Source organism: Larimichthys crocea, chromosome VII (assembly GCF_000972845.2).
Source record: "Larimichthys crocea isolate SSNF chromosome VII, L_crocea_2.0, whole genome shotgun sequence".
Taxonomy (NCBI): Eukaryota; Metazoa; Chordata; class Actinopteri; family Sciaenidae; genus Larimichthys; species Larimichthys crocea.
Window position 1 is genome coordinate 18015741 of NC_040017.1, and position 23167 is coordinate 18038907.

Here is a 23167-nt window from a genome sequence, read left to right on the forward strand (position 1 = left end):
GAGTCCAGACTCTGTTCTGCCTGGCTGGGAAGCCAAACAAAGAGAGGAAGGAGGAGAAGAAATGAAAAGCGTTTTGGAAAGTGGTACAAGGAAGAGAAGTTTCTTCAAAGAGTTTTTTGCAGTGTTTGCACATAACTTCATGTGTTTCACTTTAGTGCAAGGGGAAAGTGTGTATGTGGATTGGAAGTGTATTGGGGTTTTTGCTGAAGTTGTGCATCTTTAAAAAATGTTTTTCTCCCCAGATAAGTTTTTAATTAAGGTTGATATGATTTATGGTTGGGTGATATGACAATATAAACCGTGGGGTGATATGAATTTGTCAACCGTCACAGTTTCATTGCGATAGCGGTGGTTTTTGTTTAGCCACACTGGCACTGTGGCTTTGTGGATGGCAATGTCAGTCAGTCACTTTAGCCCTACTGAAATATCGCAACGAGTTAGTTGATGGATTGCACTGAGATTTGTGTACAGACATTCGTGATCCCTGAGGATAGACCCCAACTTTCACTCCATCATCCCACATCATTAGATGTACAGAGTTCACTGTCTCGGCAGCTATCGGATGGACTGCCATTGATTAAATAAGCAGCACACACAGTCAGGATTAAACGTAATAAATCTGATGATCCTCTAATTTTAAATCTAGCGCCATCATCTGGTCAAAGACCTCAGTTTGACTTTGTTTTAAAGTCAGTCTAACGTAATACTATCTTGATTTCTCTGCTGTTCCCCTCCTCCTGTTTCAGGTACTACCTGTCTGGTGGCCCTGCTGTCTGATAAGGAGCTGACGGTGGCCAACGTCGGAGACTCGCGCGGAGTTCTTTGCGATAAAGACGGCAACGCCATCCCTCTGTCACACGACCACAAACCTTACCAGCTCAAAGAACGCAAGAGGATCAAGAAGGCCGGTGAGAAAACAGCTGCAGTCCAGACTGGCAGACTTTTTCCTCAACTGATTCTGGAGCTGCAGGCTTTAGTTAAAACTTAAGGGAACATCAGAACTGAGATTGTTGTCATGAAAGCATAAAATAAGTCTTTTTATGATCAAAGCAAACCGCCGTTATCCTTTTTTTCACATCTTGTGTCTCCGAGCTCAGACTGACATCAAACCCCTGTGACTGATAACACAGTCTGCTTCCAAAGCAGCATGTTATCAAATGCAGCCAGACAGTGCTCAGTGTTTAAGGTGTATTTATTGGCATAGTTCTCCCTCCTACCCTATCTGCATACTCCCTGTGCTGAAGAGAGTTTGAAGGCAGGTTGCCAGATGAGTCAGTCAGCGTGGTCACCGCCAGGAAAGCCCACCATCTCCATCTAATGGTCTAATTGGGTACTAACTTTGAGATTTAGTGCGTTTATTCATGTTACATGCTTGCAATTATGATCCTGCAGACTGCTGAGATTACCTGCTGTTTTAGCGAGCTTCTGTGAGCAGGGCTACCTAATGTTTTAATCATAAATCCTCACACACACCAGCCACCAGAATACTAATACAAACTGCTTATACAGTAGCCCTCTCTCGTGGGGTTGTATATTCTTGTTACAGTGGTGTTTGTTTGTCTCTCTGTGATACACACAGACACTCTAGAACAATTAATGATAGAAACTTTATACCTCCACCACAGGCTCGGGGGGTAGAGCTGATGATGTGATTAGGTTTTTAGAGCACCTTTCTGCATATATTTACATATCAATGAAGGAAACCTGATTTTCTTTAATCTGTTGTAACTCTTAAATGCTAAATTAAGCTCTGTAAGCACTGAAAACAAAACTCTGAACTGAAGTATTATGAAAAAGTTTCAGTCATAACGCGTCTTCAGACATCAGCCTCGCAGTATAAATCAACAACTGCAGAGCATGCAGTGTAGCACACATCCCCGGCCGGCCCCCTGAACTCATCCTTCACACTGCTGCCCTCCGCTCGCAGATACAGATCCTTGGCCTGTGAAGCGGCACGCTATGGCAGGAGCTTTGCCCCCTCTGCCATGGCATCTCTTAACAAAACACCTCAGTAACTGAAGTGCCGAAAGCTACATGTATGGGATGTTTGTTTTTGTGGCTCTGTACTGGCGGGCAACGAATTTCCTCAAAAGGACAATAAAGTATCTAACTAAATAGTAAAATCACAAACAATCAATCTATCAATAATTTATTGCTCGAGAATGCAACAATGTATCGTAAGAACCACGAAATACATTTAATGTTTTTTATCAAAGGTTTTACTTGAAATATGAAATGTCAGATTATTAGATTAAGGCCCAGTGTCAGGATATAATATTCATAACTATGTTTTTATTAGTTTATAATCACTTAAGAATAAGAATTATTATGTTTTTGTTTTTGTATATCTACAGATGCTGTTGGTCCTCTTTCTCAGAGGGGGTTGCAGTCTGCAACAGCACCACTAGATGTCACTGAATCCAACACACTAGTCCTTATAATATTTCCACACTTCTTCATTTATAGATTTTCTCATTGTAGACGTGTTTAAATATATATATGTATGATTTGCTGTTGTTTTTTGTTTGTATATGAAACTGCTGCCTGATCAGTATTTTCAATTTCTGTTGTATTCTGTGAATCTTAATATTCATTTATCAGCTTAACATCTGCCCTCAGCAGCTAACTGCTAAGGTTAATACCTCATGCTGCTTAAGAGAGATAGATATTAATGTCTTATGTGTTGTAATTTGTCGCTTGTTTCTAACTGTGCATAACATTTTATCAACAACAACAACAACAACTATCTAAAGAGGCAGTAGCTTCTAAAGTAGCTACAACTGAGGACAAAGAGTTCAGTGTCCTCTTTGCTTTTTCTGGACATTTTTGCCAACACAAGTGCAGCTATTAATAGAAAGTTGCATATACTGGAATTTTCTATAGTCTGAACTCTCAACCTCTCTGTTTTCAAGATGCTGGCTGTGACCTTGCTCACTTGCAGCTTGGAAAGGCAGCCTGACCTAGTATGGAAGTCTTCATCTTATCCCGCACAGTTCCCTGAAGTCACAGGGGATACACAGCTGTACTTGCAGGATGTGACATGAACTGAAATGTATCCAACATAAACAGTTTGTTCATTGAGTGAAAACATGTCAGTGGCACTGATCCATATTATTATTATTATTATTAGCACTGTAACACAGAGAGCAGCAGTCTTGTAGTTGATAAAAAATGAATCTGACAATTGTTTCAGAGGAGAGAGTTATATTATCCTACGGTTTGATGGCAGTAACATGAAAAAACATCTGTTTCTCCACATCTCCTCTCACCTTTGTGTTCATCTTTGCTCTCTCTGCCTCCTTTCTCACATTCTTCCACACCTTCCCCCTCCTCCACCTCATCTACCACTTCCCACTCCTTGTTTTATCATTTTCACCACAACCACATCCCTTCTGTCTTCCTCCTCAGGTGGGTTCATCAGCTTCAACGGCTCGTGGCGCGTGCAGGGCATCTTGGCCATGTCCCGTTCTCTGGGCGATTACCCGCTGAAGAACCTCAACGTGGTCGTTCCTGATCCTGACATCATGTCGTTTGACCTGAACAAGCTGCAGCCCGAGTTCATGATTCTGGCGTCGGACGGGCTGTGGGACACCTTCAGCAACGAGGAGGCGGTTCGCTTCATCAGGGAGAGACTGGACGAGCCTCATCTCGGCGCCAAGAGCATCGTCCTCCAGTCCTTCTATCGCGGTTGCCCTGACAACATCACCGTCATGGTGGTCAAGTTTAAAGGCAAGGGCAGCGAGCAGTAGACCGCTCGTCTACCACACACAATATCTATATTACGTTTGAGTATCAATAAGAATAAAATAGGCTTAAGATGAAAGATTTAAAAACCGAGCCCGCAACTTTTTGAGTGAGAACAATTTCTGTCACAGATATTTACAGAAGTTAGCATCAAACCACGCCCCGTCCCTCCTCTGCTCTACTTCTACTGCTGAAAAAAGTGGCACCTGTAAGAAAACGTCTTTCTTTTAGGCTTATTAGCCATATCGTTCAGACACCGTAACACGAGCTGGGTCACTGTTATGCAATTAAACAGATTTAGCTCTGTGCAGCTGCACACACTGTATAATTTGTATGTAAGTGTGTGAGAGAGTGTGTGTGTGTGTGTGTGTGTGTGTGTAATATATGTCTGTCTTTGACAAGTGTCACCTTAACAACCAATCCATTGTCTAGCCAATACTGAGAAATTTAAAGTATACAAGATCGCATGGAGTTTCCACATCCATTCAAACATGATGTCTTTCACTCGATGTCTGTGTGACCACTAGTTTTATATTTTTAGCTTCATAACTCTGTTTCCAGGTCGTTTAGCTGTATCCACGTCTACAAAGTGTCTGCACTGAAAAGTCGTTTAACACACAATGGCAGGTTATTCATTTTTCTTCCCCCCCTGGATCAAACACACTTCACTGGTGCAACTCATCAGTATGACTTTATTCCCTTTATACATGAACAACACAGCTGATATGAAAATATGCATATGCTCGTTCAGATATCATCGCTCATACTGTACAGCGAGAGAACTTCTTACAGTGTCATATCACACTCGCTGAACACGGCGACCCCTTGAGTGTTTTCTTTATTTTTTTAAAGTTTAGCTGTTCTCTTAATGATTGCTGTTAAATAAATTCTCATTTCTCTTCTGATTGTTGGTGCATTGTTAAGACTTAAAAAAAAGAAAAAAAGAAGCTGAGTCTACCTTCAGTTCAGCTCTCAACTACTACTGATGATGTAAGAACTGTTGGATGAAGCAGCAAGTGTAACAAAATCTCACTTTAAATTGGTTAATTTGGCGTTTTAAGCCAATACCCACACATTGTAGCATCTCTTTATGACTCCTAACTGTTAGTTATCAAAGTTTATCACATGTTGTCTGATTTAAACTCATAAAAAGAAGGTAATAATTGAGCTATCACATAATAATTGGCGGTTATAATTTTAATATTATTTAGGAAAAAACATTTTTTTAACATGCTGTTGCTTTATCTGACTCTTCTTACATGATCATTGACTGCAGACTACATGGGATGTATAAATATACATAAACTGACAACTTACTGTTATAGTGTCATCTTTAATGTCTGTTTCACTTAGAGAAACATCCTGATACAGATCATATATCATATTTCTCTCCACCGTAATTCAAAATGTAACAAGCCTTTGAATGAAATGTGTTATTGTTGCCTTATTTTTTTAACTGTTCATCTCCGGTTATGAACTCTGCTGCCAAAACTCAGTTTGTTTTGTTTATTTTTTTTAGAAACATGTAACGCAGTCGATCATACCACACACACTGCACGGGCCTCAGTGTCGCACTTTGTCAACTCACATGTAGAATACCATCTATGAAAGTCTCCGAGAGACACGACATTGTAAGATGATTGTACATACTGTCCTCATGTTAGTATCACCCCTCCACTGTTTATAGAAGAAAGCAACGCGCCTGTTCATGGATTGTTTAACTTCAGAGATATGTAACAGATGAAACTGTTTGTGCTTTTTCAGTTCACATTCTTCCTTGATAATGTAAGTTACAGAATGTTTATGTGGCATTTGTACTTGTTTTTGTTGACTTTAATAAACTGTAAAAAAAAAAAAAAAAGATAAATAAATAAATTCTGAAAATTTTAAAATGTAAATCCAAAACGGTAACATTAAAATGATAAATGATTCTTTTCTCTCTGCCTGTTTTTCTTTTTGATTAAAGTTATAATATCACAGCACGATGGTGCAGTCACCTCACAGCAAGAAGGTTCCTGGTTCAAACCTCGGCTTGTTTGTCTATACACACTGCCCTGTGATGAACTGACTTGTCCAGGGTGTAGCGCTCACAGATATAATATCATTGAGACAACAGCATAGACATAAACACTGTAAGTTCTCATCTCATGTAGAAAAAAGGAATAAAAAATAAAAAAAACAATATTTATTATTCACTGTCCTGATAAGTTGTTTGTTCTCTGTTTAAAGAGACAAATTCAACAACTTCACCTGAACCTGACAGCTGGGATAGGCTTCCTAATGAGGATGGATGGAAATCTGTATTAAAAATAGTTAAAAGTTATTGTTCCAATTGTGATCATATCATATTGTGCACTCCTCTTGCAGTAGTAGCTGTAGTCATAATAATTCAAAACATGTTTTATGTACATGCATATTAACTTGAGATGAGTAACACATTACCAGAACCAATTCATGCTGAGAGTTTTCTGGAAGCCTCCATGTTCTCAGTCCAAACATGAAACTACATTTACCCGTCAGCCAGGGCGAGTGACCCTCCACCAAGATGTCCTTGTGATGCCGTTGCTGTGGGAAGAACAACAATGTTACCGCTGAGCCAAACATGGACTTCCTGGCTGCTGGTGTGTATGATGATCCGGGGCAGGTGTGATGTGACTCGGCTAACTGTGAAGCTGTAACCGGAGAACTAAGTTGCACCGTCACTTTAGATATAAATAGCTTTACTGAAAGCCACGCAGAGACACAAGGAATACCATCACAACAGAGGGGGAGGGTTCACTCTGCCTGTGCATACATAAAGCCTACTGACTGCAGACAGTCTGCAGAAGAGACCAGACACACTAAGACTATAGATAAGGCAGTACAGAGGGAGCCACTGATTGCAGGCAGTTTATTTATACAAAAAGAAGAAGCCAGTGTAGACCCTGCACTTTAAGAACATGGGCATTCATCGATCCAAGCCTGAAAAACAAGCACAGGTCCTGATGCTGGGCCTGGACGGATCAGGAAAGACCACTCTTCTCTACAAACTGAAGTACAACGAGAGCGTGGTGACAGTGCCAACTGTGGGCTTCAACGTGGAGACACTGGAGACAGACAGGAGCAGCCCGAGTCTGACGGTGTGGGACGTGGGGGGCCAGAAGAAGATGAGGCCTCACTGGAAGCATCACTATACGGATACAGCCGGACTGGTGTTTGTGGTGGACAGCTGGGATCGAAAGAGGATGGAAGAGACCCGCAAAGTGCTTCATCGGGTAAATAAATCAGAGAATATTTGATTATTAATCAGAGTAACAGCCCTATTTAGCATTTATATGCAGCATATACACTAATATAAAGAAATACTTACAGCTTAATTCATGACGTATGTATTATATTGTCACTAGGAGGGGTTATATTACACAAATACATTAATAAACACAAACACACTGCATTACAGTGTGTTATAAAGCATCACTGCAGTGTTTATATGCTACTTCCGGATAAAAATGGTTAAAAAGTAACATGCCCCCCCTTCGTTAAGCAAGCGTTCTTTATTTTGTTTTCTCTGCTTATTAGGTGCTGAGGTGCGAGAGTCTCAGAGGAGTTCCTCTCGTGGTTCTTGCCAACAAACAGGACCTTCAGGGAGCTCTAAGCCCTGAAGCACTTTGCCTGATGCTGGACTTGGGAAGAGTATGCGAGGGCAGAGCCTGGTTCGTCCAGCCCTGCTCAGCCACCACCGGCGCTGGGCTGGAGGAAGGTTTCAGAAGGATAGTCTATCTGATGAAGACTCCACTGAAACAGACTCAAGAGGACATTAAGGTTAAGATGAGGTCTAAAGGCTTTAGTATGACAGCTATCAAACAAGTGTTGCTCTGCAGCAGATGATGGATGAAGAGTCGTTCTTACAGTATGTACGATTCCACATCAGGCCTCTGTGTTACAGGATCACAGGATCAAATGAAGGGAGACATGATCACAGCTTTAATCTCTGTGGTGGAAAGATTTTTTACTCAATCCCGGTGAAGACAAAGTGTCTTTAAACCGTGGTGATAACCCACGAGGAGGCTGTCAGTAATCTTCAGTTATGAGGATAAAGAAACACGATTCAGTCTGACAGTGTACACACACACTGTGCATGATAAAACGTGTTTGTTTGGTCAAAGAAATGCTTTCTATTTGTGCCTCTTTATTTGTATTATTTTAGTATCACGATATTTAAACACAACTTTTTTTTTATTATGTTATGTTCTTAATATTTCATACATGCTGTATTTATTCATTTGAAATGCCAAAATGTTAAATTAAATTGTTAAATTATTTCATTCACCAACACAAACATGACTACAACATATGGTACATGCTGTTACATCCATCACACTGAAACAATTTCAGATCTGTCAACAAATGTTTTGAACATGTTTTGTTGGCACTGTTTCACTGTTGTTTTGTCTTTTTGATACAATTAAATAAAGTTTTTTTTTTAAACATCTGGACTTGCACAAAGTGGTTCTTCTGGAGTTTGGTCAATAAAATTAATAGTAGAAGAGGTATTTATTTTGTTTTTAAGTAAATGTTGCAACAATAAATGCTCATAAACCAATACTCTAATGCTGTGTGTGCATTTAAAGGGTTACTGCTCACTGTAATTGTTCCTCCTGTTAATACTGACTGTGAAAACATCCTCTTGTAATATAAGACAAAATATACAGTCCTTATCTTGTGCAAAGATTGCATTTAAATATTCAACAAAAGCTAATAAATGACTAACTTAGTCAAATCAAACAGGTATTTTCCAAAGTTATCATGTTTATTCTCTCACCTGTGGTAAAAGGAGACGCTGACCAGAGAAACAAAAAGAGAAAGGCTTCACTAACAGAGGCAGCATCACTATAAATTTAGATTTAGACAGGTGTAATGCATATTGTGGATGAAGGTGAACCAAGATGATGTACTGCAGGAGGGATGAAGGATGGAGGGATGAAGGGTAGGTGGATAGAGGGTAAGGGATGAGAGGAGAAATCAAGGTTGTAGATGGATGGAGGAGTTCGGAGATGGGTCGATGTTGGCTGTTGGCGGGAAGATAGGAGGGAACCAGGAGGGAGCTGGGAATGAAACGCTCAGCCTTTGTTGCTCTGCAGGATAAGAGCTCCAGTCATTCCTGCATATGAATAAAAGAGAGAAAAGGGAAAAGAGGGTTTTTTGGGGGGAAGGGATGTGAGAACTGAGTCAAAGAGGGAGTGATCGGATCAGGTGTTGTTAAGTACTATGTGTGGTAATGGGATGAGTTTAAGGCGTGGTCTTTGTTCCTGAACCGAGTTGTAAAAGTTTATTTAATCAATCAAACTGCAGCTGATCAATAAGCTCAAAAGCAGACAGATCTGCCATGATTATAATGTCCTTTGGAAATTAGTCTGATGATGCCAAGCTAGTTGATCAACTTAGCAAAAATCAACGGCTGCTCAGTGAATTTGGGATATTTGTCCATTTTTCCTGGTTTGTAATTCAGCCTTGTTTAATTTCCAGTAAAGCAATCATATTTCTTGAAGGTCCAGTGTGAGAGAGACTTAAAGGGCTTTATTTACAAAATATGTCAGAAATCTAGTAGTGTAGTAAATATTACTGTAAATATAGTATAATGTGCATAACTATGTTTTCATTAGTGCAATATCACCTGGAAACAAGCCTGCAGGTCTGCCATCTTCAACGCAGCCTGCGACCTCTGTGGCTGTGAAGTGCCAAAAACTGCAGTTTCTCAAATGTCCACTTGAGGCTGGTTACAGAACGAGTCGGTCTCCATAAGTCCCTATGTTAAAACGTAGAACTTCCCAGCAGAAATAAACATGTTTACAGCCTGGTAAAAAAAACAGTTTTGGTCTCTATAGCTAATTTCCTTGTTCATGACAACGGTCTGCTGCACCAAATCCTGACGTTCTGTCATTGTCATCTATTTGCAGTACCTCTGCTGCTGTGACCTTGATTTATTAGATACAGGCTAATTTAATTGTACATATGTTTTTATCTCTATTTATTTACATTAAATTTACATTTAGTCATTTAGCAGAAGCTTTATCCAAAGTGACTTGCAAAGTTTAGTTTTTACAAGTACGACTAGTACTAGTAATACATGTTAGTGCAGCAATAAGTACTGTGACAGATAGATTTGGCATGTCCAGTTGCACATGTTTAATTTGAATCCATATTTATCTTATAGGTTAGCCTTAATTTATTTTTTACATACTGTTGCTATTATTACTATACACTGTCATTATGATTATTATTATTATATACTGCTACTATGATTATATACTGTTATAATGTTACATTACCATCATATCATCAGTACTATTACCATCATCTTGCCACTGCACCTTATCTACCTATTTATCTTGTGTTTTTAAAGTGTCCTTTGTCCCATTCTGTGTTTTTTTTTCTACCTCAGCATTTTATTCTATTGTATTTTATTGTATTCACTGCTATAATGACCTAATTTCACTTCGGGGATGAATAAAGTCTAATCTATCTATCTATCTATCTATCTATCTATCTATCTATCTATCTATCTATCTATCTATCTATCTATCTATCTATCTATCTATCTATCTATCTATCCTATGTCTTACAGTATATCTGTGAAAAATTAATTACATGTTTTACTTTTACAGTTTTTAATTTGCAAAGATCTCAGCACAGTTTCAATTTAATATCACATCTAAATCTGACACACTGGACCTTTAATCATGGCTGTAAAATAGAAGTTAATCCACTCAACATGTCACATACAGTAAATATCATGTATATAATAATAATAATAATAATACATTTTATTTCAAAGGTGCCTTTTTGTCAGCCAAAGACACCTTAACAATAAATGAGAGTAGACAGCAGATAACAGAAACAAACAAAAGTATATCAAATTACAAGAATACAACATTAAAACAGGTTCAAATAGGACAGTGTAATTACATTTTAAAGAGGTGGGTTTGAAGTGCAGACTTGAATTGTGAGAGCTGAGTTTATATATATATAAAAACATATATGAAGGTGGTTTATTAGTTATTGAGTCACAGGTTTGTATGCTGTGCTGTGGCGCGCCCTGCAGATGGATGTTCACGGTGAAGCCAATGAGAGTGGAGGGGATTTCCCCACCCTTCCTCTACGCCAGAGCGAGACTGCCCTCCACCACCACCGGCATTCCCAGTATGCACCGCGGACAGAGCAGCAGAAAATAGTCCGTTAACGAAAGGCTGAGAAAAGGGAACTAGAAAAAAAAGAGGGGGGTAGCTAACAGGCTAAAAGATCCACGAGTTTAACTGTAACCGCAACCACAACTGCTAACATGGCTGACAACGAGAAACTGGACAACCAGCGGCTGAAGAATTTCAAGAATAAGGGCCGTGATTTGGAGGTAAAAGTTACGCAGATCGGTGTCGAGGAGCTCCGCTTTTTTCCTCGCCGCCGCCGCCGCTCTGTTCACGGCCAGATTCGCCTGCTGGCTTCCTTGTGACGTCGTTTCTAATTTCCACCATCGGGAACTTTGTACCCAAAAAAAGCCTGGGCCCAGGGCCTTCACTGATCCCTCACAGATTTCTGCTTATGGGCCGGGCGATTTCTAACCTCTTTTTTAGTTGGTTTTAATGACACCGCGCTGGTTATAAAACATGTCAGAGAGAGAGAGGGGGGAGAAAAAAAACAGCGAGTTCATCCGCTGGATGTTGCTCTGTTAGCTCAATGCTAACCAGGGCCCACGGCAGGGGAGAGGCGGCGGCGGCGGCGACGACGGCGGGTGGAGGGTGTGCGGGGAGGGGGGAAACAAGCAAATCATCCACCGGATCGCTTTATTTCGACGTGTTAGCTCTCAAAAAAACATCTCACGTGTGTCTATAAGTGACCTTCAGGTTGATATTTGCGTGAGCGGCGAGCTAACACCGCGTTATTTTGATACCGCAGTCAGCTAACCTAGCGTGCTAGCTGGGCTAGCCTAGCTCAGCCGTTAAGCTCGACGGTTGGGGCTCGGTGCTGCTGCTGCTGGTGTTAGTGTTGGTGTCGGTGGGTGCAGTTCCACCCATCCCCCGTCTTTATCACCCAAAAAACAATGGCGGGACGCAGAGCTGGCCTGTTTTTAAAGCCGGTTATCTGTGTTTTTAATATTTTGTAAAATCACTATAAACGTCACACGTGCTTTAGATAACGAGGGTTAACACGAGCGGCTAACGGTTAGTTAACGCGGTCACATGACGCGATAGATCAAAACGTTAGGGGCCCACTTTAACTTTAACGTTAAAGACGTAAGGGAGCCCCCTTTAACGTTAAAGGAGCCCCGTTTAACGTTAAAAACGTAAGGAGCCCCCTTTAACTTTAACGTTAAATACGTAACGAACCCTAACGTCCCTAACGGCTCCTTACATTTTGCTCTATCACGTCATGTGACCGTTAACGTTGGCACCGGTAACGTTAACGGCGGTTGCTCCGTAAGTTAGTTGACATAACAGCTCAGCTCAGCTCGCCGCCCTTTGCTTCATACATGTTCAGGGCATGGTGTTGTTTTTCAGGCGGGCTCACACACACACACACACACACACATCCTGTTTGACAAGTAGTAGCTTCTGCTAGGCAAGGTGAGGCCCACTACACGTTGAATTGTCTCGCTTAAGCCAACCTGTTAACTTTAGTTAACACCGTCGTGTCGTGTCGTGGGTGGGTACAGTGACGAACACAAGCATCACACACACACACACACACACACATGCTGTTTAACTGCACAAAAAACGACGTTTAAAGCTTTCAGTAAACATTACACACATACTAATGCAGAGATATTGTGCACCCAGTGCAGTACAACAGGCTTGTTGTACTGTAGATGATAAAATACAGTGCAAGTGAGGTGTTAATTTAATTTATAGTCATTTTTAGGCTGTTTTTGTGTGATATTGAGATGTATTCCCAATAAAGAAACATGTATAGCAGTGTATATTACAAACAGCAGCACAGAGTGCCTAATAAATACTGTATTTCATGATTGCATAGATGAGAATATGAATAAAAAAATAAAAAAAAGATGTATAAGGGGGTTAGCTGTGTGGCTAAAGTGCATAACATGATCTTGCAGTAACTTAAGCTGAGTCACATCGGGTCAGACTTGTGCTAAGTGTGTTTGGGTGCTGTCATATTCACTGTGCGAGCTGTTGACTTAATGCTGCAGGCATGAAATGCATCCTGATCTCTGAGTCTGTGCCCAAATTGAATGGTCGTGTCACTCTCCCGGGCCAAGGCAGGTGTTGTATAATGTTAATGTGCTGTCTCGCCCACAGACTATGAGAAGACAGAGGACTGAGGTAGTGGTGGAACTCAGAAAGGTAAATACATTTTGTGTTCTTATATTGTCGTCGGCTACAAATAACGTCCAGTAAATAAATGACCTTTTTTTAAAAAAAAGGTTAACTCCTGGCTTCTCTATCTGCAGTTTATCATTGAAATGATGTACATGATGTGATGTTACTGTTCCCTCCACCACAGAACAAAAGAGACGAGCACCTTCTGAAGAGGAGAAACGTGCCCCACGAGGACCTCTGCGAGGACTCTGACGTCGACGGAGATTTCAGATCGGTACGGCTGTTTATCCTCCGCTTTAAAGCTCTTCACGTGTGTGTGTGCGCGCATCGGACTCTTCGTATTTAGGCGAACAACATCACACAGAGCACGACGGGCCTCTACGTTTGGTGGCATTGCCGGATTGAAGTGTCCACTCAGCAGTTCAGAAATTCAATCACAGTAACTGCCCGGTGGTATGGAGGAGTCTGCTTAGCAATATATCAACAGTGGCACGCTGCTGTAACTCACTGCGAGACATTAGAGAGGCTTTTGTTGAAAAACTGTGCCGGCCAATCTAGTTTAAATACTTAACAAACCAGTGACCGCTGTGTGGCTGCTTTCAGTCGCGCTAAAATAACACATCAATTGTGTTGCCTGGAGGACATTTGCTTTTCCAGTTTGTTGCCCTTTCAAAATGAAAAAAAGTTTGTCCTGCTGAGCTTGTTAGACTCCACAGAAAATGGAAATATGAAAAGCATTCCTTTTTTTCTGCAGCTGTCAGAGTCACCACTGTTTTTAATTCCTCAGAGTTAAAGTTGTCTCTTTAATCCCCCTCCCCACACACACACACAAACTGAGGAATGCAAATACACAAGTATAAATCTGCTGCAGCACATATTTGTATGCAGCGCTTTTATCGGACGGTCAACGATCAGTCGGCTGCAGCTTCTGCCCATCAGAAACATCACCTTGATTTAATGGTACCTGCAGTCGTGGTCCACGATCAGCACCTGATCAGAAGTGATATTCAGAGCTCCGAGCTCCCTGTAGAGGGCGTCAGGTGAACTTGCCAAATTGGCAAATTATCATGTTGAATGCCGGCCCACGCGTCCAGCCAAGCCGACTGTTACACCACACCACCACGCAGGTTCAAGCGAGGATGCGAGTCATTGTGTTGGTATGATGGCATTTCCCAATCGTCCCCATCCTCTCACTGTTCTCAGCGGCTCTTTCCTTCCTGTTTTGTAAAGTCTCACACACACGAAAGAAATTTCAGGAATGATTGTTTTTATTGGAGAGCAAGAAGCGAACAGATGTGCGCTCGCATTTAGTGCTGCCAAAATATAGCACGCATGTTGTTTCCCTGACCTGTTTGTGATCATCTTGTAACTCTTGACGTTGCGTACTTTACGTGTTCTAATGTTTGACTTTCCAAAACTTTGTTTTACAGCAAAACACCTCCCTTGAAGCAATAGTGCAAGTAAGTAGGACGTTTAATTTATTATTTATTCTCATGGGCAGTGTATATCATAGAAATAGGATGCTGGAAGTTGGATTTAAAAAAAAAAAAACTGCTTTCGTCCGCTATTATGTTGTAAACGTTGTGTATGACTTGTTGTTTTAGAATGCCACCAGTGATAACCAGGGCATCCAGCTGAGCGCTGTCCAGGCCGCCAGGTACGAATGTTTGTGTTTGTCAACTCTGTTCATTTGAATTTTTACGCTCGCAGTTCTCAAGGTGCTTTCACACCTAACCTGTTTTCTGGTTCTCGGCTGGTGTGAAAGCTGTCCGTCAAACTCCAGTGCAAACTTGAACAACCAGACCGAGGCGACAAGAAAAGACCGAGCAGATGCTCGCGCAAGCTGATTTGTGGTGTGAAAACAAAGTGGCTGCAGGATGTGTATGATGGTAACTTTAGTGTGAATTCACAAGAAACTCTTCTACTGAACCTGCTGAGCGTGAGCCGACAAAGAGGCGACCTCCATAATCCAAAAAACAAAACGAAACCCTGGACTACAGATGTGAAAGGGCGTAGATGAATTGGTGAAATCAGATTTTAAAGACAAAATTATTCCTAAAACATATTTAAATTCAATTAATGTCGCTTTTTGGCATGTGAAATTTAGTCTAACCATGTTCCCATCATCATGCGACCCAAACGTAACATTCACTCTGAATAAACAGTGTTGCTGTTGCATCACACTGAGGTTTTGTTTGCTCTATAACAGTTTATTCGTACACACGTCTGGTCCAGAGGTGTGTATGTAAGGTACAGATTCTGCATCAGTCTTTTCTGATTTAAAATTGATGCCCTCTTGCAAAAAAAAATATGGTTTTAGTGTTGAAATTTCTGGGGCTGACTGTTTTTCCAGTTCGGTCGGACAGCGGTGATTTACAGTAAGTCAGCGCTGTATGATTAATGGAGATTGTAAATGGCACTGCAGCTCAGTGGTGCAGCCTAAAGTTGGGTCAGGGTGCTGCAGTAAGGAAGCTGAACACACGAAACATGTTTTCAGGGTTATTTTTTTTCATCCTGCAGCGACGTCTTGACACAGAAAATACCTTCACACTGCGCTCGATGTTGTGTAACGTTGATGTTGGGTCATACGCAGGTTGAACTGACAATGCGGTTGACTTATGTTCACATTCTTCAGATGTTTCTCTCTGTGTGTAGTTGGATCTTGTCAGTAACGCTGTGCTGTGTTTTTTTTGTTTTTGTAGGAAGTTGTTGTCCAGTGACCGTAACCCTCCCATAGATGACCTGATTAAGTCCGGGATCCTTCCGATACTGGTCCACTGCCTGGACAGAGACGACAAGTAAGCAGCTTGTAATTCTGTTTGTATCAGTGAGTCGTGCTTTTTCATGTGCGATAATTATAGTACAGGTTGCCCCCCCCCCCTTTTTTTTCCTGATCATGTTGAGTTTATGTACACTTCAAAGTTATGCAAATGAGCCGGCAGGGTTTAGCCCAGCCTACTTCTGAGCTGTTTTTTTTTTTTTTTTTGCACTTATGTAAATGTGTCCCAGTTTTCACCTTCCAGGGATGGCACAAATATATTAATGACTCATCAGCATACTTTTACTGTTTGACGCCTGGTCACTTTTACCACTGCCTTCATCCTCATCCATCTCTCACCTCTCCACAGCCCGTCTCTCCAGTTTGAGGCAGCCTGGGCTTTAACCAACATAGCGTCTGGTACCTCAGAGCAGACTCAAGCCGTGGTCCAGTCCAGTAAGTGCCACGACACGGTTTCCTCTTCTTTCTGTTCATTTCATCTCTACTTTGTTTTTAAGGAAGAGTTATGAGTTCTCCATCGACTGGTATTATGTTAGTGGAGTGTGCATATCTGTGCTGGAATTCTAAACATATTTTGGAGACTTAACCTTTTCCAAATGCCGATTGTTTATCTTGTGTTGCATGTGTTTGTTTTCATGACCTTTTGTCTATATTCACGTCATCTCCTAGTCGATAAATTCACAGTAAATTTCACACACAAGAATGACAAACAGTAATTGTGTCTATACTTCATGTACTACCTGATTTAGTTTTTACTTGGCAAATACAATTATTATGAAATGTTTTATCGTGGGTTATAATAATATAGGTGATATATTCTTTCCTAATAGAGCTGCCTGCTTGTCACAGCAGTGCATGGCACACAGTCAGAAGTTGTGATTGATCTGAATTGCAGCAAACTTGAGTGTTGAAACACTTAAATCATAATATCGTCTTAATCTCTGATTAATTCTGCAGGCTTAACAGCAGAGTTTAAGTGTGTCTGGCCTTGAATGAAGCATATTTCTGCTCTCTCTGCTTACATGTGATTGTACATGTTCCTTTGTTCCTTTTCCATTTTCCTCTGTTCAGCTATCACCAACAATTGTACACATTATATTTAAGTTAAAAGCAAATTAGACAAACTAAAGCAAAAAAACAAGATCCGAATTTGTCGAAGCAAGAAAATATTCTCCGTTCTCCGGTTCTTCATCTTATTTTTTTCTTGGCATGTTGTGGCTAAGTTGCATTTAAATCTGAGTCTGGATCGTCCAAGTAGTCTTTAATGTGTGATCAGATGAAAAGTACGACCATTGTATCTCTTACCAAAAGCTGGAACATGATACCTGAATTACAAATCAACACATGAGCACATGAGACGTCTGTTTATATGATTTACATCGAGCTGTTCCCTCTGTAGGTGCCGTGCCTCTGTTCCTGAGGCTGCTTCAGTCTCCTCACCAGAATGTGTGCGAACAGGCAGTCTGGGCCCTCGGCAACATCATAGGTGAGTCACTGTTGGTGCAAACACGAGTGTGTTTTAAAAATGAATACAATCGGTACCTAGAGGACGTGTGCTCCATCTGTTTGTGTGTGATATCTCTTCAGGTGATGGCCCTCAGTGCAGAGACTACGTGATCAGCTTGGGTGTGGTCAAGCCGCTGCTCTCTTTCATCAGCCCCTCCATTCCCATCACCTTCCTCCGCAATGTCACCTGGGTCATGGTCAATTTGTGCCGCCACAAGGACCCTCCACCACCCATGGAGACGATCCAGGAGGTGTGTATGTGTGCTAGTTAGTCCGAGTAACGTGGATGAAAGGCTAATACGCTCACCAGTGAAGGGAATACACGTGTAGTCGTCTTCGGTTTGTACGTTTTCAAAGGGAAGATACTGAAGGTCAAACACGTCCTTTCATTCTTGTAAGAAACTCCAAAAGTTGCAGGCGTGTGGGGAGGAAAAGAGCATGAGGTCAAAAGATGAAAGAGGATGCTACATACGGTCTGCAGCCTGCAGCTAGAATATTTTATGAACACAGGGAGAAGGTTTCCGTCCACAGGTCAGACCTCAGTTTGTCGGATGGTTTGATGAAAAAAGGCGACAGTCTGTAGGATCGTCTCTTATCTCGAATTCTGACAAGTGAAGCAGAAGAAAGCTAGTTCACAGTGTGTGTCACAAACTGGCTGTCTGCTTCCAAGCGTGCTCATCACTACTGCATGTAAGTCAAGGCACTCTGCCTGCACCACCACGCCTAAACCCTTTTAGATGTTTTGGCAGAGGAAAGCCTCAGCGGTGGACTTAAGTTGGTTAAATGAGGGTAGATTTAGTGTTGCACTAAGGTGCGCGGTTGTGTGGCGCTATCATTAAGCCTTTATAGATCTCAGAGGATCTGTGTTTAATGTTTCTGTTTCTCCATCTAATGACTCCGCCGTTTTTTCTCAGATCCTGCCGGCTCTCTGCGTGCTGATCCACCACACTGATGTCAGTGTGAGTAGTCTTTTCTTTCTTTGGTGCCTTGACCTCATTTTTTTGAAATGATATTCCTACAAAATAAACCCCTAAAGGAGAATGTATTCATTAGTTTCTACTCTTCTTCGCTGCTTCCAGATCTTGGTAGACACGGTGTGGGCTCTGTCGTATCTGACGGACGCCGGCAACGAGCAGATCCAAATGGTGATCGACTCTGGCATCGTCCCACATCTGGTACCTCTGCTCAGTCACCAGGAAGTCAAAGTTCAGGTATGAAGAGGCGCCAGACGCGAGGCTGATTTATGCTAGACATAAAAATCGATGAAATCAGTAAACAAATTGTTTTATTTATACTCCCTGTCCACATCCAGACTGCTGCCCTGAGGGCTGTCGGGAACATTGTGACCGGCACAGACGAACAGACTCAGGTCGTGCTCAACTGTGACGCTCTCAGCCATTTCCCTGCACTCCTCACACACCCGAAGGAGAAAATCAACAAGGTATAACAGCACGCGCTCATTTTCTCTGCTTCCTCCCACGCACATGTACACTTGTCATTCTGAAACTACTGCAGCGTGCAGCGCTGCCTGGAAGTGATGAAATCAGAGACCTGGTGCTCGTATGAATGCGGTGTGAAAGTTATAGACGGGACAGATAGCTTCATGTAGCAAGTCGACAACATGGAGGATCACCACGACGACGATGAAGAGGACACCCGAGCCTGCCTGGTTGTAGTTAGTGAGACAGATTGGTGGGTGGGGAGGATGGTAGTCTGTGTGCATGTGAGCTGAATGTGTGATACCATGGGTTGGTGGCCAGAGGGTGCTGAAGACCATGTGTCCTCTGCTGACATCGGAGTGCATCTGAGACCAGTCACTTAAAAAACGAGGCCCCTCCTTTTTAGTGACGTGGACGATGATTAGAGCCTCGACACCGCCCTCGCCCCGCCCTCAGCACTCTGTCTCGACCAGAGATCAAACTCTCAGAGGGGATCTCTGGATTCTGATCCAGTTCAGTGATTCATGCCTCAAGATGAGTGCTGGCGCAGTCTTATTATATTTAAATCTGATCCTAATCTTCAGATGATTTCTGACACGTTCCTCCACTAGTTGAAGGTGTCACACAGCAAATTTATGTCGTGTCAGACCATCCACAGTCAACCTTGCAGCTGACACATGCATCTGTGCTTTCTGTCCTGTAGGAGGCAGTGTGGTTCCTGTCCAACATCACAGCAGGCAACCAGCAGCAGGTGCAGGCCGTCATCGATGCCAAGCTAGTCCCCATGATCATTCACCTGCTCGACAAGGTGCGCATCCATCTCCATTTATAAAATGTGTCAAGTACATATTATTTTTTGGACAGCACATATAGAAAAATCTGTATTGCTCACTTTGAATGCATCGTTTTGTTTTGTTTTTTAGGGTGACTTTGGCACTCAGAAGGAAGCAGCCTGGGCGATCAGCAACCTGACAATAAGTGGAAGAAAAGATCAGGTACGCATCATCCAAACAAACGACCTTGTTCTCACTCTCTCACCTCCTCTGCCGGCTGTAGGCTCACGTTTTATCTAGCTTTTCTTCACCAAAAACTATTGTCATATGATATCTTTCAATTACAACAAGTGCAATCAAGTCTTGGCATTTTTTGAGAATGAAATCGAGTCATGAGAAACAGAAACCTTGTTAAGAAAAGGGCTGAGTTTTGGAAATGATCGTGAAGGAATCCATTTCAGAACAATCAACATGATGCATCTCATAAAACTAAATTTGTTTGATTTAAATGGCTGAAATTCATCATTTGAACAGCAGAACTAAAGCTTCAATTGAGTTTCATTGTTATATTAAAATCATCTGAAGCAACCAATATGACTTACCAATATACCCGTCATGTCTCATCACTGATATTCCTTGTTGTCTCTCTGCGTGTCTCCAGGTGGCGCACCTGATCGAGAAGCAGGTGATCCCTCCGTTCTGCAACCTGCTGACAGTGAAGGACGCCCAGGTCGTTCAGGTCGTTCTCGACGGCCTCAGCAATATCCTGAAGATGGCAGACGATGAGGCCGAAACGATTGCTAACCTTATTGAGGAATGTGGAGGTAAGCTTCCACACCATTGTTTTGTCGTGTTTGTGTTTTTAAACATTTGGAGATGAAGTGGTGTATTAATTGTTGTTTTTGTTCCTTCAGGTTTGGAAAAAGTGGAGGCACTGCAGAATCACGAAAATGAAGATATCTACAAATTGGCATACGAAATTATTGATCAGTTCTTCTCATCCGATGATGTAAGTTATAAGTAAAAAGGGTTGATTTGTTTTGTCACAACAGTTCTGAGATTTCAGTATTTTACTGACTCCTTTGTCGCTTCGTCGTCTTTCGTTCAGATTGATGAAGACACCAGCCTGGTCCCAGAGGCCATCCAGGGTGGAACTTACGGCTTTAACTCAGCCAACGTGCCAGCCGAGGGATTCCAGTTCTAGACGGCATCTGGGGTATTCTGGAGTTTTGTTCACGATGCAGCACTCTGTTCAACATAAAAAAATTAGGAGAGAAAGAGCGAGAGAGAGCGAGAGTGTGAGAAATTTGATCCATTGTGCTTGGCTCGTGGGATCCATGGCTGCATCTTATCTGAGAGAAAAATGTGTGGATTTCATTTGGCATTCCAGGGGAACCAGCCCAAATGAAGTTTGAGATGGCGAGTGGGTGCGAGTGAGAATGAGTGGCTACATGTTGCAAAAAAGCAAAACATCTACATCAAATGCGTTGAGAGACATGCCGACATAACTTCTGTGTTATTGGAGCTGTCGCCTTCGGAAAACTACTTCAAACGACAAAAAAACTCGATGTCTGCCCGGGGAGAACCAAGGACATCCAAAAAATAAGAAATCAAGAGATCTTGAAATATTACAACAAACAACAAAATGCAGAAATGAAATATAACTTTAATTATGAACTGAGATGAACCACGAACCATCACAATTCTGCGGTCCTCCGACTAGAGAGGGCGCCACCCTCGAAGTGCCCCTCCCCCAATCGGCCACGCTATCAGACATGTGTGTGAATGGACCCATTTGTGTATGAATGTCTGGACTCAGTGCTGAGGAGCCAGGTTCATCTCCTCCAACGAAACGCCCCCAACAGGGCACCATCCTCTCCCCCCTGGTTGGGCGAGGCCAGGAGTCCGGCTGCGCGTGTCGCATGTTGTGCGAGAGTATGGACGGATGAGTTGTGTGTGCTTGGCTGCGTGCGTGACTGGGAGTATGCAAGTCTGGGTGAGAACGCATGCAGAGACGGGAAAACAAAAAAAATATAAATAACAACATCTGAAGAGAAACATAAATTGAGAAACGCAACAATGAGGTTAGCAAAGGTTTTCAGGAAAGAAATTCTGCCTTTGAAAGAGAGGCTGATCCTCAAATCCCTGAAAGGAAGAACTTTGGATATGAAAAAAAAAGTCATCGTCATCACAAGGATTTTTGATTTTTGTTGTTTTTTTTGTTTTGAATTATTGTTAAGTTAGTATTAATTGACACTGGACAATGCTATTGGCAGGTGTGGAGCAGCAGTGCATTGTATTAAGATGCATTTGGTGGCTTTTGGGCTTTTTCTTTTTGCCTCCAGTGTGTTCCTTTTTATGATATTTTTTTATTTTCAGCTTTTAGTTTCATTGCTTCTGTAAAGGTGATTGACGACGATCGTATTCCACCCTTCACGCCACAACCCTAACCTACGCACCAGACATGGGCTTTTTGATGCTGTGAAATTCTGACACCATCACTATAATCAACCAAAATGACCTGTTCCCCTTGTGACGATTAATTCATTTCTTTCCTTCGACTTATAGCAAAATCACTGCGTTGCAGTTTTGTTGCCATAGCTTCGACTTATATCACCAAGGGAGAAGAGAACAATGGCCATTTCACGTAGGATTGTGAATCATAACCTTTGCATGTACTAAACTATAGCACAGTTATTTTTTAGGGTATTTTAGTTTCCTTAGGCTGTGGATACAGTGTAATTTTCATTTTAAGTAAAACTGTGCTTAAATGTTACATGTTTCCCCCTTCCCTTACCCCCACACTAGTGTCCAATTTGCTAAATAATCTATGGTTTTGCACATGTACTGCAAAGTGAGGCCTGAAGTCTTTCTGACGGTGTGTTGGTCGGTTTTCATAGGTTTTTGACCTGCCAACAACCTCCTACAATATGCATCACTCAACCACAATCTTTGTTGTCTTTCTAGAGTAATCCAATGATGCTTTTTAGTGATACTTGAGAAAATAATGACTTTATTTCAGGAGCAGCAGTAATGAATCTGCTAATGTATCTCAGCTAGACTTAAAGAGGGGGATTTAACCTCACTCTTCTCAAGGTCAAAGGGTGTCCCCACATGTCAGACTGGAGTTGTCCTAAGTGGGTTCTCCTGAATAATAAATAAACCCATGAACAAGTTTGCTGTACCTTTTTAGTACCTTGCAGAGTCCTCCTTACCTCCCCCCCCATACTCCTCTTTCCTCTTATACCAGCTAGGTGTACAAGCTTACCTTGACCCATTTTTTTGTGTTAACTTCAAACACTGTAGTAAAAATGATTACACATTGTGCTCATACACCTTCTGTTGAACATAGGGTTTTTTTTTTCCTGTTTTTGTTTTTTTGCAGCATTCCTTGTTAGCAAACATGTGGTTTCAAATCTAAAATAATGACATGGAAGTTAAAAAAAAAAAAAAGGTTAAAAAAATAAATTAAAAAAGGTGGTTTGGCCCCCAAAAATTTTTTTGGGGGGGAGATAGGCTACAGGATAGGTTGTCTTCGAGAAAAATAAATAGTGAAACCCAAATGGGGAGACTGTGTGTGTGTGTGGTCTGTTGTGAAGGAGTGGTGTGATTACT

At 41.7% G+C, this 23167-nt stretch overlaps 3 protein-coding genes across 3 annotated transcripts in view; all 3 read left to right on the forward strand.

The window, feature by feature from the left end:
• Positions 1–5433, forward strand: part of ppm1lb (protein phosphatase, Mg2+/Mn2+ dependent, 1Lb) — a 42874-nt gene extending 37441 nt beyond the window's left edge. The window contains exon 4 of the mRNA XM_027280428.1: positions 3409–5433. Within this exon, the coding sequence (XP_027136229.1) occupies positions 3409–3749 (341 nt within the window). The 3' untranslated portion in view covers positions 3750–5433. The remainder of the gene's footprint in view (positions 1–3408) is intronic.
• Positions 5434–6521: 1088 nt separating this feature from the next.
• Positions 6522–8203, forward strand: LOC104924738 (ADP-ribosylation factor-like protein 14). Its single transcript, XM_010738187.3, has 2 exons — positions 6522–6998; positions 7303–8203. Exons 1-2 carry the CDS (start codon positions 6684–6686, stop codon positions 7609–7611), a joined length of 624 nt encoding a protein of 207 aa, XP_010736489.1. The 5' UTR covers positions 6522–6683; the 3' UTR covers positions 7612–8203.
• Positions 8204–10795: 2592 nt separating this feature from the next.
• Positions 10796–23115, forward strand: kpna4 (karyopherin alpha 4 (importin alpha 3)). Its single transcript, XM_010738188.3, has 17 exons — positions 10796–11131; positions 13035–13079; positions 13240–13329; positions 14486–14515; positions 14660–14712; positions 15758–15853; positions 16184–16269; positions 17234–17320; positions 17422–17591; positions 18255–18299; positions 18420–18551; positions 18653–18781; positions 19483–19587; positions 19703–19774; positions 20214–20376; positions 20467–20561; positions 20661–23115. Exons 1-17 carry the CDS (start codon positions 11063–11065, stop codon positions 20754–20756), a joined length of 1563 nt encoding a protein of 520 aa, XP_010736490.1. The 5' UTR covers positions 10796–11062; the 3' UTR covers positions 20757–23115.
• The last annotated feature ends 52 nt before the right edge of the window (positions 23116–23167 follow it).

Coding starts and splice junctions, on each gene's coding strand:
- LOC104924738 (XM_010738187.3), top strand. CDS start 6,684: ATGGGCATTCATCGATCCAAGCCTGAAAAACAAGCACAGGTCCTGATG. Junction 6,999..7,302: donor CCCGCAAAGTGCTTCATCGG/GTAAATAAATCA, acceptor TCTGCTTATTAG/GTGCTGAGGTGCGAGAGTCT.
- kpna4 (XM_010738188.3), top strand. CDS start 11,063: ATGGCTGACAACGAGAAACTGGACAACCAGCGGCTGAAGAATTTCAAG. Junction 13,080..13,239: donor TAGTGGTGGAACTCAGAAAG/GTAAATACATTT, acceptor CCTCCACCACAG/AACAAAAGAGACGAGCACCT. Junction 16,270..17,233: donor TCAAGCCGTGGTCCAGTCCA/GTAAGTGCCACG, acceptor TTCCCTCTGTAG/GTGCCGTGCCTCTGTTCCTG.